Raw genomic sequence first — 15788 nt, 5'->3', positions numbered from 1 at the left:
TGCATGTCTCCATTCTGGAGTAACTTCATTTCTACTGATTACCTGTCCTGACAGCCTTGGGAGAATCCACCCCATCAGCCATTTTATCCATGTACCCTATAGGCAGCAACATCAGTGTCCCTTCCCATGACTTTGTTCTTCTTTGGCAAGTTAGGAATGCCACTTTCCCAGCTGTAGAGCAACAGTGATTTTTAAATGTTGATGAAGAGTTAGATTTTATTGTTCTATTTGCAAGCCCCTGGGCAGTTTTGCCTACTTTCTCTTAGAATCTGTCTTGGTGTCCAGTGTTCCTGACAGAAACCACATCTACAAATGGTCCTGTCAGCAAGTGGTCCAGTTCAGACATCTTTTGTTGTTTGTATTTTGAAAACTTAATGCAAATATTAACATGCAGCACCTAATTGTGCTTTTGTGGAGGACCATGTACTGCTCAGATAAACAGATAATAAAGAGTTAAATGTCTCCCTTTGTAGAAGCCAGGTGTTTGCCTTCTTGCTTTATTTAAAAACAAAATGTCAACAGAAAGGCACAGGGACCAGTGTCATTACAGCATTTACCTTCATGTCCTGTCACAGCTGTTTCTCACAGCCCAGGAAAGTTGCCACAGGCAGCTCGATTTAAAGTTGTATCCTTGTTTACTATACCCACTATTGAAATTAGGGCAAAGATCCATGTTTTGATAACAGCAGTGTTGCGTGCTTGCCTGTTTTTCATTCCAAGTAATGATGTTTGTTGTAGCCCAGCTTTAAATTGCACAGAATGCAGAACAAAGCAAACCCTTGTGCAATCTCCTTGGTGGTCTGAGTCTGTTCTGCCCAACACCCACCAGTCCCCAGAATGTACTTTTCTGCAGACTCTGCTGGGGGCGTTTCTTCCAGTGGGGTTAAACAGCCAAGATCCTCACACTGGGGCTGAGGGCTGTAGGTGACTGGGGAAAACAAACCACTTAATAAACAATACCACTGATTAGATAGGGATGAACAAGCTGGACTTTGAGATGGTTAAGCAAGACTGCAGAGTACAGAAAACAGGAAACATCCAGCACGGTGGGGAGAGGTAGGTGAGAGGCAGACTCCACTCTTCTCGAGCCTGCTCAGATTAGACTTCAACCCCATCACGCAGGCAGCAGCCTCATGGAGCAACTGAGCCAGGTGTTTTTCATGTGGATGCATATTATTCCTGGAAATCCTTCCAACTCCCAGTGTTTTTTTCCATTCCATTTCAATCCATTTTACAGGTCTGACCACATCCAAAAGTAGTATTTAAGTGCAGAGAGAAGCTGTACATTTTTAATTTTTCTCGTCATGACCATATAATCTCTGAAGTTACTTCATTCATTTCTTTTTCTTCATTCTTTCTTTCTAAATTTATCTCCCTTCCCACTTACTAATTTTTTTATTTAAAATGCTAGTTCATTTGAGTAGTTAAAGGCCAAAAAAATTATCAGAATTATACTGCTGGAAACAGACAATAAAAATCACAATCTGGAAAATCATAAGCACTTAAAATATTTTTATCCATTGTCTTTAAAACAGGCTTTCTGTTGATTTTAATATGTTTTATCCAGCAATTCACCATTCACGTAAAACTGTCAGATCCTTTGACAGCAAGGCTGGGTATAACAAGGACAGCAATTAAATTAACTTCTACTACAAAAATCCAGTCCTTGCATTGTCAAATTTCAAAAAGTAAACTCACAAATTAAGACCTCAGTAGTAACCCATGCCACATGTGAATACAGTTTTCAATGGTCCTTAATATTTTTAAGTGCATACTTCTGTCAACTTTTGTATGGGAATTCCAGATGAAAAAGTTGACACCCAAAAAATCTCCAAGCCATTCAAATAGAAAATTCACGTTTGTTGTGACATATTTCTTGTGTTTTAACCTAAGCAATCTCTTTTCTAGCTACATTTTCTGTTTCTATGTTATGAAAGGCTCAACAGTGAACATTTAAGCTCTGTAACTAGTTATGTATCTTGTTTGCAGTAATGTTTCAAACACAGGTATAAAGTTTTTTATATTGCAAGACCATTTATATCAGCTTTCTCATGAACACATAAAAAAGCCATAATCTGTGCAGAAAACTCCTGGTCATTGTATTTAGTTAGATATGTATTTAAGCAATCAATTCTCAGACATCCAAAACTCAAAACCAGATAGTCCTTTCTCTAATAAATGATTTTAAAAGTGTGTCAGCAATCACTGCAATAGTCTGTATAACCATTTTTAAGAATACAAAAAACTGAGAGTAGTTGTTCTTTAGTCAGTTTAGTGCAACTGACCTCCCTTCTTGTTCACCCTATCTTTATCCTTGTCTAGGATCTTTGTCCTATGTCCTCCTTCTCATGTCAGAGGCAGAGGTGGATGAGGAACCCCAGGGATGCAGAGGAAGAATGGTTTCATCTCTGAAACTGAATTCCCACTGGGAGCCGTGCTTTCATTGCCACTGGAAAGGTGTGACTTCAAACACTACCTCAATGAGACAGAATTACTGCTTGCATAATACACCAAATTTGCCATGGAATACTTAATGCAGGCAGTGATTTGGTACTTTTTATAGGCCACATTATTTGTTTGGTAAATGCAAGAACACTGCATACCACTCATGATGCAAGCTTTTTCCTCTTACTATTATTTAAGAAATGATACTACTATAACCTCATTTTAAGAGGCACAAGTACAGCCAAAGCATGATTATGTGTGATGGAAGTATGTACTCTTTTCCAGTGTCATTTTAATATCACTGTAATTTCTGCACAGTATGTTCAGTGCAATGGGTCTGCATAATAACACCTTACAGTGACATCATCTACTATGACTGCTTGTTCCATATTCTTTCCTGAAAAGGCTCCTGTTCCTAAATCAGGTGAAAAAGATTAAGCATCTTGTCCATTCATCTTTTTATCTCCTCTGTCCTCAAAATTTCTGTGACAACCTGTAATCCTATGCTTGGAGTGCTGGATTGAGGGGTTAGAAGGCCTGGAAAGGCACACAGCAGCAATTATCCATCTGGAAATACTTTTATATACTTCTGAAGAGTTAAGAATCCAAGGTGCGCTGCAGGGGACTATTTAAAGTATCTAAATGTCTGACACTGCTTTTTTTCAAGAAGACTCCCACGTATTTTCTCTAATAGCCTTGTCAGACCATATCACAGATGAGACTGGGCATAAAACACTTCCAAGGAATTCCCTACTCTGTCAGCTTCTAGCCAAACCAGGAACAACAAACTCTGACTTTGAAGAAGACCACCATTATGACACCTTCTTGGTCTCAAGAGGATCTTAGATAAGGTATTTAAAAGTATTTGTAATCTCTATTAGAGGCCTCTGTTGTGGTAGAGAAACTTTAATACACCATGGGGTTTGTCTGTCTGCTAGAATGGGAGAAATTGAATGTAAAGCAAACACTGTAAAGCAGGGAAGGTTTTATGTCCATGTTATGTGCCCCAGCTTCCTTCAGCAAGAAAAGAATGGATCAGGAAGGGCAACGTAGAAGAAAACAGAGGCACACAAGCACAAGGCCTTCAAATGGACTGCATTGTCAGCTCCTTCAGAGGTTTCTCTGCTCACTGTCTGGCTGGCAGGTTCCCAATGTTTCCTACAAGCGCTGACCTTGGCATGCAGCTGCACAAGAGAGGCTCAAGAAGGAAGCGCCATAAGGAAGACACTGTTGTGGGGAGAGAAATCAGGTGTCTCACCTGTCCATGTAAAGGCCAAAGGGGTCACTGCAGGAGCCAAACAAATGGAGAAACTACGTCATTCTTCTGGCAAACACATGGTCTCTGTGGTAAAAACGTGCCAATGTCCAAGGCTGCAGAGTGTGTTGTTCCTGAGAGTTTGATGATTGTCCAATAGTCCTTGTGCTATACTTCCCTGCAGGAGTACTGGCCTGCAGGATGGAGAGAAAGAAAATGAAGCAAATAATCAAATCTACAGGCCTAAACTTGGTGTATGATTATAGTGTGGATTCCTATGAACTGCAATGTTGATACACCATTTATACAGGATCAGTATTTTTCACTGAAAAATTCTGCTAAGCACCAGAGAAGTTTGTATGCAATATGGGTGGGCATCTCAGTGGGATTTGGGGGGAGAATTTGGCTTGTACAAATTTGAGCTGTACATCTCAGTGTGGTCATATGTGGTCTGACAGCCATTAATTTCACAGGTACACTGTTACAGGACATCAAAACTTGCTCTTTCATTAAACCTGATAATGTAGCATCACATTTTGCATTTCCATATACCAACTGGAAAAGGAAAATATGTTTCCATGTTAGACTTTCCAGTGAGGAAAAGCAGTGTAACACCTAGGAAGCCACTGGAATGATATACCAACTCATGCCAGTTAAGGATCTGTTGCATTGTTTCTGCATTTTGTTTTCTGCTCTTTCTTCCTGCAGTTTCCTAAGTATAAGCTGTCAGAAGATCTAACCCTAAATGATAAAGTTGTGCCAAAGATACCTGTAAGCAATTTCCATGGTTTCTCTTGTAGTTCTTTTTGGTCTGTTTTAGAAAGAGGAGGAATAATTTGAAAAAACTGGAAAACATTTCAGTTTTACTGCATGAATGCCTTATATACACAGGGGAGGGGAAAGGGGAGGAACAGCAGGAGCATGACCAGGTCCCATTGGAGGTGTTTGGTGGTGGTCTGATAGCCAGTGACCGACCTTGAGCAGTGACACCTCCCTGGACAGCTTGCAGGGGAGGAGGGACAACAAAGAGTAGAGGAGGAGGAAAAAGAAAAAAAAGCCCCACCAAGAATTTTATAAAAGTTAGTGATTAGAAGGACCTGGTCTCTTTGCCTGCAAACGCCTCAGCAGAAGCTTGTAGCAGCAGAGACACTGCCCACAAACAAGTAAGTATAATAATTTAATTTCTAAACTATTAAGCTGGTACATATATCAGAAGCTGAGACCTGGTATGTTTATCTACAGTGGGCTTGGAAAGTTGTTTTACATTTTAATTTTTTTTTGTTGTTTCAGGAAGAGTTTGTGACCAATAAAAACACAGCCATTCTGCGGGAGTATTTTATAGTTTTCCATTTACTGCTAACACTGGCTTTCTAACTTAGCTTAGTCACTCAGAACTCCTGTAGTGAGTGAGTGAATCCTCTGCCTAAAGGGACTAGAGCAATAATATACCTGCATTGCTTTCTGTGGCTTTGTTTCGTGTTTATTTTGATTGTGGTGTACATAAATTTCTGTTTTGCAAAGAGAACAGAGAATGACTGGAGAAGGCAGCTGGTGCTGACAAACATCAGTACTGACAGAAATGCAATTATGTGTGTTTGTTGTGCAGCTTCTTCTGAAGCATTAGTGTAATGGTGCGGATAAGATTACTTGGCAAGGGAGTATAAGGTCTGCAGTGCAGGAAAACAAAGCCTGTTCTTGCATCTGTAGGCTGTAACCTTTCAAGCTGTGAATAGCCAGCTTCAGGAAATTTCTTGACCAACTCAAATCCTCACTGAGTTTGTGATCCTCCATCACTTATTTAACTATCCCTTGTGCTTACCCAAAACTACTTAGTCTGCCTGAGACTCTCACCACTGCTGACAACACAAGACTTGAATTCTCATGCATGTCTATCAGCAATTTTTTACCTTTTCTGAGAAAAGTCCAGTCCTGAAAGAGAAGTAGCTTCTTACTAATTATACTTGCTTCCAAGCAACCATCTTCTTGCCACCTCAGACAAATCTAGCCATTCTGAGTGCTTCTGCACTGACTGTAGAGGACAGGTCTCTGAGCATAACCTCCTTTCATAGTTGCTAGGGAAATGAAATAGGGATACATTTGCTTAGGGCTTGAGTACAGCTCTGAGGCTAACATGGGAATCAGCACAGGGATCTTCAGATCCTTCACCTTGATTTTGAATCAAGGTCTCTAGACAAGAACATGAAGATAGTAAAAAAACTCAGAGAGCAAAAACAACCAAGCAATTTACAATCATATATGCCCCAAAGGACCTATGGAGATGGTGACATTATCATGTCAATCAAAAACATCTGCCACTTTTTCTAGGTGACAGAAGTATGAGTATCTCTTTATGTCGCATACCCTTGAGAATTTTTAGAATCCAGAAATGAAATATTTTGCTAACCCAAAACCTTCTTCTCAGTGCAAAGATGATGGGAGAAACAATTCTGTTCTTTCCTGAGAGGTCCTTCATACCTACCAGAGGCATCACTTCCACCCTGACTCCTTAAGACAGGTGATCACAGAGAGTCACAGGGTAATTCAGGCTGAAAGGGACACAGGAGGTCTGCAGTCCAACCACCCCTTGCCCAAAGAAGGGTTAGACATGAGGTCAGACCAAGGTGCTCAGGGTTTTTCTCAGGTGTGTCTTGGCAACCTCCAAGGATGGAGACACTGCAGCCTTTTTTGTCAATCTCTTGCATCCTGTTTTGTCAATCTCTTATATTGCTTGGCTGTCCTAACAGTAAAAAAAAGTTCTTCACATCCAGTCTGAATGTCTTTAGTTTCAGCTTGTGCCTGTTGTCTCTTGTTGTCCTATCACAGTGGCTCTGAAAAGGCCAGCTCTGCCTCTTTGGTCACACTCTGTAGGTACTCAGGACTGAGGTCAGCCATTGCTGCTTGAGGCTGAGATCCAGCCCTGCAGACTTCTCACAGAGCAAGTGCTGCAGCCACTGGCCTTCCTGTGGCATTTGCTGAACTAGCTCACTACAATCTGTCAGTGGTTTTCCTGTACTGCAGGGGCCCAACACTGGATGAAGTACCCAGATGTTAACTGCAGAGTGCTGACCAAAGGAGGATAACCCATCTCTTCCCCTGACTCTCCAGGCTGGACCCTGCTCACACAGGATGCTTGGGCCCTTGCTGCTGGCCCCCGGTTCAGCTCGCTGACTGACAAAACCTTAGGCCATCCCCAAACAGCTGTTGCCTCATCCCACTAGTCCTGGGGGAATGGCTGCAAGGACTCTGCATCCCAGGCAATGTCTGGGCATCTGTCTTGACCAGACTGCATGGTGCTCCTGTTGGCCTCTTCCCCCCGTGTCCAGGCCCCTCTGGATGGCTGCCCATCAATCAGGCATATCAAGTAGTCCTGCCAGCTCTGAGTCTTCTCCTGCCTAGATAAGAATGTGCTCTGTCAGCAGGATGGGTCCAGGCTTGCCCAGTCGTTCATACCCATCTGTGTTCCCCACACTCAAGGAGCCAGACATATTTAGAAACAGGTTTTTAATGGAAGTTCCTTACTTCCACGGAGAAGTGAGGTCAGTAAACACAGATATCCACTATATGTTGCCTAAGTCATTATGTGTCTGCCTCCTGTAAGCATACAAGTGTAAAAGAGAAGTAAATTCAGTCAGGCTGACACTGTGCCTACATGCAATAGGTTAAATTTTGGAATACTTTTCATTGTCCCTACCATCATATTTATCTGTTTATGTATTCAGCTGCTTCTTCTTCAAACCCTGTTCTTTGGAAGCAAATCTCTTGTGTGCAGTTTTATATTGCTGACTGTCAGAGATGGTGCTGAAGGGCTGTGTTGAAGAGCTGTGTTTACTAGTAATTGAATAGGACACAGCCACATGTGTAGGATACAAACTGCACTTTAAAACTTTGGTCCTGCACTTTTGCAACCAATTTTACAAAAGAAGACAGTGAAGAGACCCAAGAGAAAAATTTAGAGATTCTGATCCAGTCTTTTCCCGTCTGCAAACCGGGACTCAGGTGAGCTTTTAGATTAGAAGATGCCAGTCACATGAGGATCTTGGATAGAAAAGACACCAATGATGTATTGAAGTTTCTAAGATGATTGGAAGCGAAATGTAACATTGTTCCTTCTGCTATTCATCTTGAGTCTGCTCTTTGGTTCTCACTGGTAGTATTAACAGGATCAAGTGATTGTGCTGCCATCACACATTTCCCCTCAGCCCTTCTTTCCTTATGGTAGTTGAGAAAAACCCAAGATTTCAGCATGACAGTATTTACTTTACAACTGTGCTGTCCCCTGTTGCCACTTCCCCACCTCCTGCTGGCCACAGGGTGGGGGCTGAGCAAAGAAGTTTGTTTGCTTAAGGAGCTGTTGAAGCCTGATAAGCACTCCAGGTAGCTACAAAGCTGGTAGGTTTGTGCAGTTTTAGTCCTTTGAGTTTTTTTTTTTTTTAATTACTACTTTAAAAAAATACGTAAGCAGATACTACAAAGAGAATGCATTGTATTCATACAATGTAAAATCAATGTGAAATCGCCTGAGCTTATGGCACTTAGCCCACAGCCTAAAATGGGTAAATAAAAATAAAGCTTCTTGAAACACCTTAGTGGTGTGACAACTCCCAGTTACCTTTACTGAGATCACAATTCATTAGAACTTTTTTCTTCGTGGAAACGTTGCCAATTTAAACAGATAAATCAGATAAAGCAAATAGACTTTGTTCTTGGAGGACTGAAATGAGCTGTGCAGCTCTGGCAGCCTGGGCACAACTGCTTTTTTGTCAGGACCTGTGAAGTGACATATCCAGCTCTTTAAGAGGGGGCATTAACGCTTCTATGGATATGCTGAGAACTTACTCTTTACAGGGTGTCTGTATGAAATGTTATTGAAGTATAAGACTTCTCCACTCCTCTTCTGCCTGCTCCCCTGCTCAGAGCAGGACCTTGGCAGCAGAGACACCCTTTCTGAATGCAGACATGAAGATTCTCAGAAATTTTTCTTCTCACGAAAGAATCACAGAAAAATAAAATGCTAAATCAAGGGTGCTAGAACATTCTGCACCTTTGAGCTATTATAAGGTTTACAATTGTTCTTTTGCCCTCATTTCTTCACCGTTTTGGCTAGAAACACTGTGCCTTTTATTTGTCCCTGTAGCTCAGCAGAGCAGCTGGGAACCACTCACCATGGTCTTAAAGATCATTTTGAGGAAACTTAGGGCAAATCTCCACCTGCTCCTCACTCAGTGAGATACTTGCATAGAAAACAGAATTTGCTGTCTTCCAATCAATCACTCTGAAACTACACTTTGTTTTTTCAGTCTCTCAGAGTACTCACTTGGAACAGCATTATTCACTGAAAACTCATACTTCCATATTTTGAAAATTCGCCTTGCAGGCTGGTTTTGAGTGATAAGTGTCTACTTGTTATCTTTAGGCAAACACTAGGAAAAAGTAAGATAGAGCAAACATTAGTCTCATTGTTTATTGAATTGCTGGAAAGGAAGTGCACTCATCATAACATGACTGGAGCAACTGGTGATCTCGCAGTCCAGCCAGCTGGATTCAATGTTACCTTGATACACCTCCTGGTGCTGTAACACAGCTCCAAACTGCAACTCTAAAATCCTAACCCTGATTTAGCAATTCATTAGCTTTGACCTTGAACAAGATCATATTCTTGCCAGAGCACAATTTTCCAGTCTTCTCGACAGAGACTCAGAACTACTGGACTGATTCCTTATCATTTTGCATAACAACTTGTTTAATAGTAGTGTGGCTTTAACTGAGGTGCTCATCACCAAACTATTATTACAGTAATCATAGTAACAAGCCAGTTTCCTCTTTTTAAAACACATCCAATACAGAAAGCAGGTGAGGGATAAGGAGAGTTGTAGATGAACTTAAGTAGCTATGCAGCATAAACCACAGATTTTCAAATTCTTCTGAGTGAGCTGAAAAGGCCAAGAGCTGGGAGTGATGGAGCTGTGATCACCACAGTAGAATGATGGTTCCCAGAGTTCTGGCCACAGGCTGGCATACTGAGCGAGGGGTTCAGCTAAGCCTATTTCACCAGGACCACTGCAAGAAGGTATTTCAGCCCTTTGAAAGGCAGGGAACTCTCTCTAATTTGGCTAAGTCTTCATCCTGCACTCCTTCATCTTCCCTCTAAACTTAAAATGACTCTGTGGCATAGCTTTCAGCTATAAAACAGGGATATGAATTTACAGCTGTTACCATACTGTAATGGCATTTTTGCCAGAAAATTTTGGCACCATTTGACATGCTATATAGGACTCTGTACCCTATCCTGAGTAGCAGACAGACTATTGTTTCTCCCCATTATGCCTTTCAGAAGGAAGGATAAGACAAGGATTCCCTGGCAAGACAGCATCTGTGTGCAGGGAAATAAGAAGTTGGACTTGACTGCCTACATGCTTATATAGGGAGAAATATTCTCTTGCCATCTCTGATGAAATGAGAAATGGCATGTTCTCACTCGTCTCTCAGGCAGAGTTTGGGAATAGAAAATGCAAACATTGTCCAGAGACCCACCCTTTTGGAGGCAAACAAGATATTTGAGATCTTATATATTGTTTTTAATTACCTTCTGCATTTATCATCCACTGATAAAAACACAGGTGTTGCCTTAGCTATCACATATGATAAACCGAAGCAAGTCTGAAACAGAAAAAAATATCTTCCAGGTCTATACGCTCAGAAAAGTAACTTGGATTATTCAGATGATCAGAGAAACTGTAATTTAAGGCGAAATGACCAAAACTTTATTAAGACCAAGACCAAGACCAAGACTGAACCCAGATGCAGTAGTTGCAGCAGGTAACCCCTTACCACAGCTAAAAGGATAGAAATGAAGGGTAATTCTCCTAAGGCCCCATATCTTCTGTAGATAGAGGAAGCAATGCACTGCAATCTTCTGTAGAGGACGCAATGCACTGCAGTTCTGAAAGCAGCCATACAGAGAAGAATTACAAACCCAGGCAAAAAGTTGGGGATGGAAAGTCATCCAGACTCAGCAGCAAATACTGCCAACAGAGGCAGGAAATAGAAGAGAAGCAGTGTTAGGAAACGTGTAAAGGTAAGCAATGGCATTCCACTGACAGGAACCAAGAAGTCTGCAGAGTCAGCAATTTGCTTACTTGTTACTTGGTGCATGTTTATATGACAGACTGACCTTCCTTTATTTTCTGAGCAAATCCAGGTAAAATGCAGAGTCTTTTCCAGTTTGGTTCTAGAAGGATGCGGCAGGATGTGTCTCCTGCATTTCTTTCTAGTTTTTACAGACACACCAAGCCTAGAAGAACTCAAACGGATTTCTGGTCATATTGCCTATGATCACATGGACCAGACAAGCACCAAGAGTCCTGCAGGGGAAACACCCATTTGGTGTCAGTGGTTGACAGTCTCCCCAAGAATAACTTGTAACAGTAATTCTCTTCCACAGCTAAGTCAACATGACCCACCAGTTCCCAGCGCTGTCTCCAGAGCAGAAGAAAGCTCTTGCAGACATAGCTCAGCGGATTGTGGCATCAGGAAAGGGGATCCTAGCTGCAGATGAATCAGTGGGTAAGTTTTGGACATCAAGCAGTTAGCAGTATGCAAGATGTTTTTTCCTTTTAGTTTTGCTTCATATTTGAAATCAGTGGAGTAGGTGAGAAACACTTAGAAAGTGTTGTCTGAGCAGAAACAATTCAGCCAGGCTGGACTGCAGCTACAACAACAAAAGCTTACAAAGTATGAGTTAAGAAGGGGAGCTCTGAACTGAAACCCCAGTTCATTACTACTTATTGGGACCAGAAGGCCAGCCAAGCCTAGAACCTCTTTGTCTGGCCTTTGTCCACCTCACTAGGTACCATGGGGAACAGGCTGCAGAGGATCAATGTAGAGAACACGGAGGAGAACCGCCGAGCTTTCAGAGAGATACTCTTCTCTTCGGACACTTCCATCAACCAGAGCATTGGGGGAGTGATCCTTTTCCATGAGACCCTCTATCAGAAAGACAGCAATGGAAAGCCATTCCCAGCACTCATCAAGGAAAAAGGCATTGTAGTGGGAATTAAGGTAAGTATGTGCTAGGCTTGCACCATAATCCAAATCACATTCCAGAGAAAATGATATTTGGGGCTGCATTCTCTCCTGAAAAACAATGCCAGTCTCCTCCCCCCCCGACCCCATTTTTGTCCTCTGTTTTAAAATTCTCTGTATTGCTTTCGTGCAACTAACTAGAGACACATTTGCACAAGATAATGTAACTTTTCATACACCAACTCCCATCTACTCATCATCACTGCAAATAAGTCTCTCCAAGCAGAACCCCAAATCTAATTCTTTCCACATGTGATGGAACATGAGTTCTTGAGGCATTCCCTGCAGGCATCTATATACACACTGCCCCTTCTCTTACGCAGTTCACTCCTTTTTCTTCCTCTTTGCTCCAACATTTCCTTCCTTTGCACCTTGAGCATGTTAAGGTCCACACATTACTAATAGTCAACCTTCAAAGGCAGACTAGACATAGGTAAGAAGGTAAGAATTAGACCAATTCCCACCTTTCTGTAACTCTTTCTGTTTTTTTTTTTTTCCACAGCTGGACAAAGGCACAGCACCTCTAGCAGGAACAAATGGAGAAACCACCATCCAAGGTAGGAGAGATCTAAGAAGCCTAAGCTATAGCCCATGCAGCAAAAGCCATAGGGAGACTCACCTGAGACGCAGCCCTGGCTGGAGTCACAGTACTTTCCAGAGCTGAAGAGCAGCTCTCAGTGAAACTTTGTTCTCCCTCTGCAGGGCTGGATGGGCTGGCTGAACGCTGTGCCCAGTACAAGAAAGATGGTGCTGACTTTGGCAAGTGGCGTGCAGTGCTGAAGATCACCAGCACAACACCCTCTCAACTGGCCATCCAGGAGAATGCCAACACTTTGGCACGCTATGCCAGCATCTGCCAGCAGGTACCTCTCCTCCAGCAACCTTTCCTGAGATGCTGCTGCCCCTTCTCCCTGTTCCCTGTGATAACACACTAGGTAGCTTGAAAGGAGAATCCTTGCAAGGGTTTTGGGAAAGACAAGGAGGAAGGCCAGCACAGCACAAAGAATATCACCAAAGTCAGGGCGAAGAAGAAGAACAGTTTTACTTTCATAGCCCTAAAGAATCCCCTGTCTTTCTTTTCCTAGCATGGTTTGGTGCCCATCGTGGAGCCAGAAATCCTGCCTGATGGAGACCATGATCTCCAGCGTTGTCAATATGTCACAGAGAAGGTAAGAAGAGATTCCTCCATCTGTGCTCCCCCTCAAAATCAGCAGCTAAACTTTGTGCAGTTTGTGCTCACAGATCCCAAGGAGATTTGACCAAAAATGTCCTTCCTAACTGCATGACAAAAATGAGCAGCTCCTAGGCACATAACAAACTAATAAGAAATCCAAGTGTATTTTCCATGCTTTTGGATTTTCACTTCAATGACAATGTAAGCATTCTCAATCTCAAAAAGATGTAACAGGACCAAACCCAATTACCTCAATCTCATCAGGGACAAATCCCTTAAATATGAAGAGTTGTATCCTGGTTATCTCAAAAGGAGTGGGGTCTCCACAACTGCAGCCCTGGAGATAAATTTCATGAGAAAGCAAAATTCAGTTTGATCTTGCTACAGTACCAATAAATAAGCTGTCTTTTCACAGCAGGCTGAGATGAAGATCTGAGCAGAGGTCTGTTTTCAATCCTCCTGTTTTCAGGTTCTGGCTGCTGTCTACAAGGCTTTGAATGATCACCATGTGTACCTGGAGGGAACACTGCTGAAGCCCAACATGGTGACAGCTGGGCATTCCTGCTCCAAGAAGTACACCCCTCAGGATGTTGCCATAGCAACAGTCACTACTCTACTTCGCACCGTTCCTGCTGCTGTTCCTGGTGATTCCTGATTCATTCCTGTCTTTCATTCCTGCTCTCTCTTCTACCTCTGACATGCCTGCTCCTCTGGCAAGTGAAGGTCAGGGATTGAGGTGGCTAGAACACTCTATTTCTAAGCCTCAAAACCTCTTTCTTGCAGGAATCTGCTTCCTGTCTGGAGGTCAGAGTGAAGAGGAGGCTTCTCTCAACCTGAATGCCATGAATCAGTCCCCTCTGCCTAAGCCTTGGAAACTGACCTTTTCCTATGGGAGAGCCCTGCAAGCCTCTGCCCTGGCTGCCTGGTTGGGCAAAAACGAGAACAAGAAGGCTGCTCAAGAGGCCTTCCGCAAGCGGGCACAGGTATGAGGCTTCCCCCAGCACAGAGAAGAGGTGCTCTCCATGAAGGGACACATGCTGTCACCTTCCTAAGACTGCTCTTGATCCCACCCCTCCTGGCACTTCACGTTCACCAGAGGTGTTTCTCTGTTATTTCTGCCTTGCTTGGTTGCTCCTTACACATCTGCCTTTCTTACCACATGCTGATTGTTTCCCCCTATTTTTTTTTCCCCTTCTTTTTCAGATTAACAGTTTGGCTTGCAGGGGACAGTATGTCCTGTCTGGGAAGACTGATGCAGCTGCCACGCAGTCACTGTTCACTGCCAGCTACACCTACTGAAACTGCAGGAGCCTTCCTTCCTCCTGTCTCTTCTCACACAGTGGAAGATGTTCAGAAATGATAGAAAAACATAGAAATCTAATTTTCCTTCCCAACACCAAACTGGAGATAGAATGGCTTAGCTTCCTCTCCACCCTTCACTCCCACAATTTACCAAGGGGATATTCTTTTTTCATTTGCACATTCCAAGGAAAGGGAATTCTTTCCAAACAACAAACAACAGCTGCCAATGAATCATGAAGCCACCATCCCTCAGTCTGAAACTCAGCCACTGGAATAGCAGGCAGATTCAGTAGTTCCCTAGCAATTCAAATAGCTACCCCTGCCCATAACCACATTTTACAACCACAATCCTCAATTATAAAACCTGAATGTGTATTCAATCATGTCAATAAAACAGTAATTGAAAAAAAAATCTCTACCTCCCAATTCTTTTTGTTTTGTGTAAACTTTACAATAACTTTCACACATCAGTGGTTTTTGGTAGTCCTTGCAAAGACTGAGTCACAAAATGTTACAGCTGGTGAGCTTGGGAAACTCTGAGGATATGAAAGGGAGATAACCCAGTAGTGACACAGCTGGAGAGGTTAATCCTGCTGACAGAAGTCTGGCAGACACTGAAACACTTTGGATATGTAAACAGCAAGCAGTGCTCGGGAATCAGGCCACAGAAACAACACCACCTTCAGAAGCATCTCATGTCTCTGGAGAACCATCGTTGGTGAGATGAGGCTGCTGCGCACTGTGTTAGGGTTGCAAATGTTGAGTCACAGCTGTGCAAAGACTGTCCTTACAAATCACCTTTACAGTGGTGTTTTCCATAATAATTAACACAAAGCATGCATGAAGGCATCTTGGTCTACCTGTTGTGTAGCTTGAATAATGAGGCTGATGTTGCAGACCAATGGTTTGACCTTTGGCAAGTTGCTGCGTCCCTGTTAAAGGCATAAGCTTTATTAGCTAAAGTCAGATGATTGTCATGAAAAAAAGGCACAAATGGCAAAAACAGCAAGCCTAAGATTATGTAAGAATATTTGCCTGGCTACAAGCTACACCAATCAACACATGAGGCCTTGGAGCAGCCCCCTAAACAGCCAGGGCTAGGCGTTTTTTCCGGGTCACCTCTCTGCTGGCTGCTCCTCTTGGCCACTGGCACTTGCTGCTCCTGCCAACAAATAGAGGGAAAACAGGCAAAATCACCTCCTCTTGGCCTCTGTGTTAGTAACCAGTGTGTCACACAGGCAATAAATAAACAGCCAAAATCCATCATGTGGATCCAGTCACTGCATAATTTAGTCTCTCCTGACAATGAATGAAGAGCAAGTGATTTGAGCTGTGGTCCTCTGGGCCTCCACAAAACTGAGTTCAGTGAAACCTGTGCTCTTGATGAACAGCATCCTACTGATACTCTGATCAAAGGTCAATCTCAGAATAATTTCCATTAGAAATGACTTTAAAAATATTTTTCAACCTATCCAGTTCCAACCTCCCAGGTATGGGCAGGGACAGCTTCCACTAGACCAGGCTGCTCTG

The 15788-nt window shown here is 42.7% G+C and overlaps 1 protein-coding gene across 4 annotated transcripts; it reads left to right on the top strand.

The window, feature by feature from the left end:
* The first annotated feature begins 4523 nt into the window (after positions 1 to 4523).
* On the top strand, positions 4524 to 14670 carry LOC130265593 (fructose-bisphosphate aldolase B). 4 transcript variants are annotated; one of them, XM_056514762.1, is made up of 10 exons: positions 4709 to 4863; positions 10384 to 10516; positions 11142 to 11263; positions 11547 to 11758; positions 12285 to 12339; positions 12485 to 12645; positions 12868 to 12951; positions 13426 to 13600; positions 13740 to 13939; positions 14160 to 14670. In XM_056514762.1, exons 3-10 carry the CDS (start codon positions 11152 to 11154, stop codon positions 14253 to 14255), a joined length of 1095 nt encoding a protein of 364 aa, XP_056370737.1. In that variant the 5' UTR covers positions 4709 to 4863; positions 10384 to 10516; positions 11142 to 11151; the 3' UTR covers positions 14256 to 14670. The 4 variants fall into 4 exon arrangements, with proteins under 4 accessions (XP_056370738.1, XP_056370737.1, XP_056370734.1 ...); XM_056514759.1 differs by having other exon boundaries at positions 10384 to 10775; XM_056514763.1 differs by lacking the exon at positions 10384 to 10516 and having other exon boundaries at positions 4524 to 4863.
* The last annotated feature ends 1118 nt before the right edge of the window (positions 14671 to 15788 follow it).

The sequence above is a fragment of the Oenanthe melanoleuca genome, chromosome Z, assembly GCF_029582105.1.
Source record: "Oenanthe melanoleuca isolate GR-GAL-2019-014 chromosome Z, OMel1.0, whole genome shotgun sequence".
Classification (NCBI taxonomy): Eukaryota; Metazoa; Chordata; class Aves; order Passeriformes; family Muscicapidae; genus Oenanthe; species Oenanthe melanoleuca.
The sequence above is the reverse complement of the archived record's forward strand: the minus strand, read 5'-3'. Positions and strand labels throughout refer to the sequence as shown.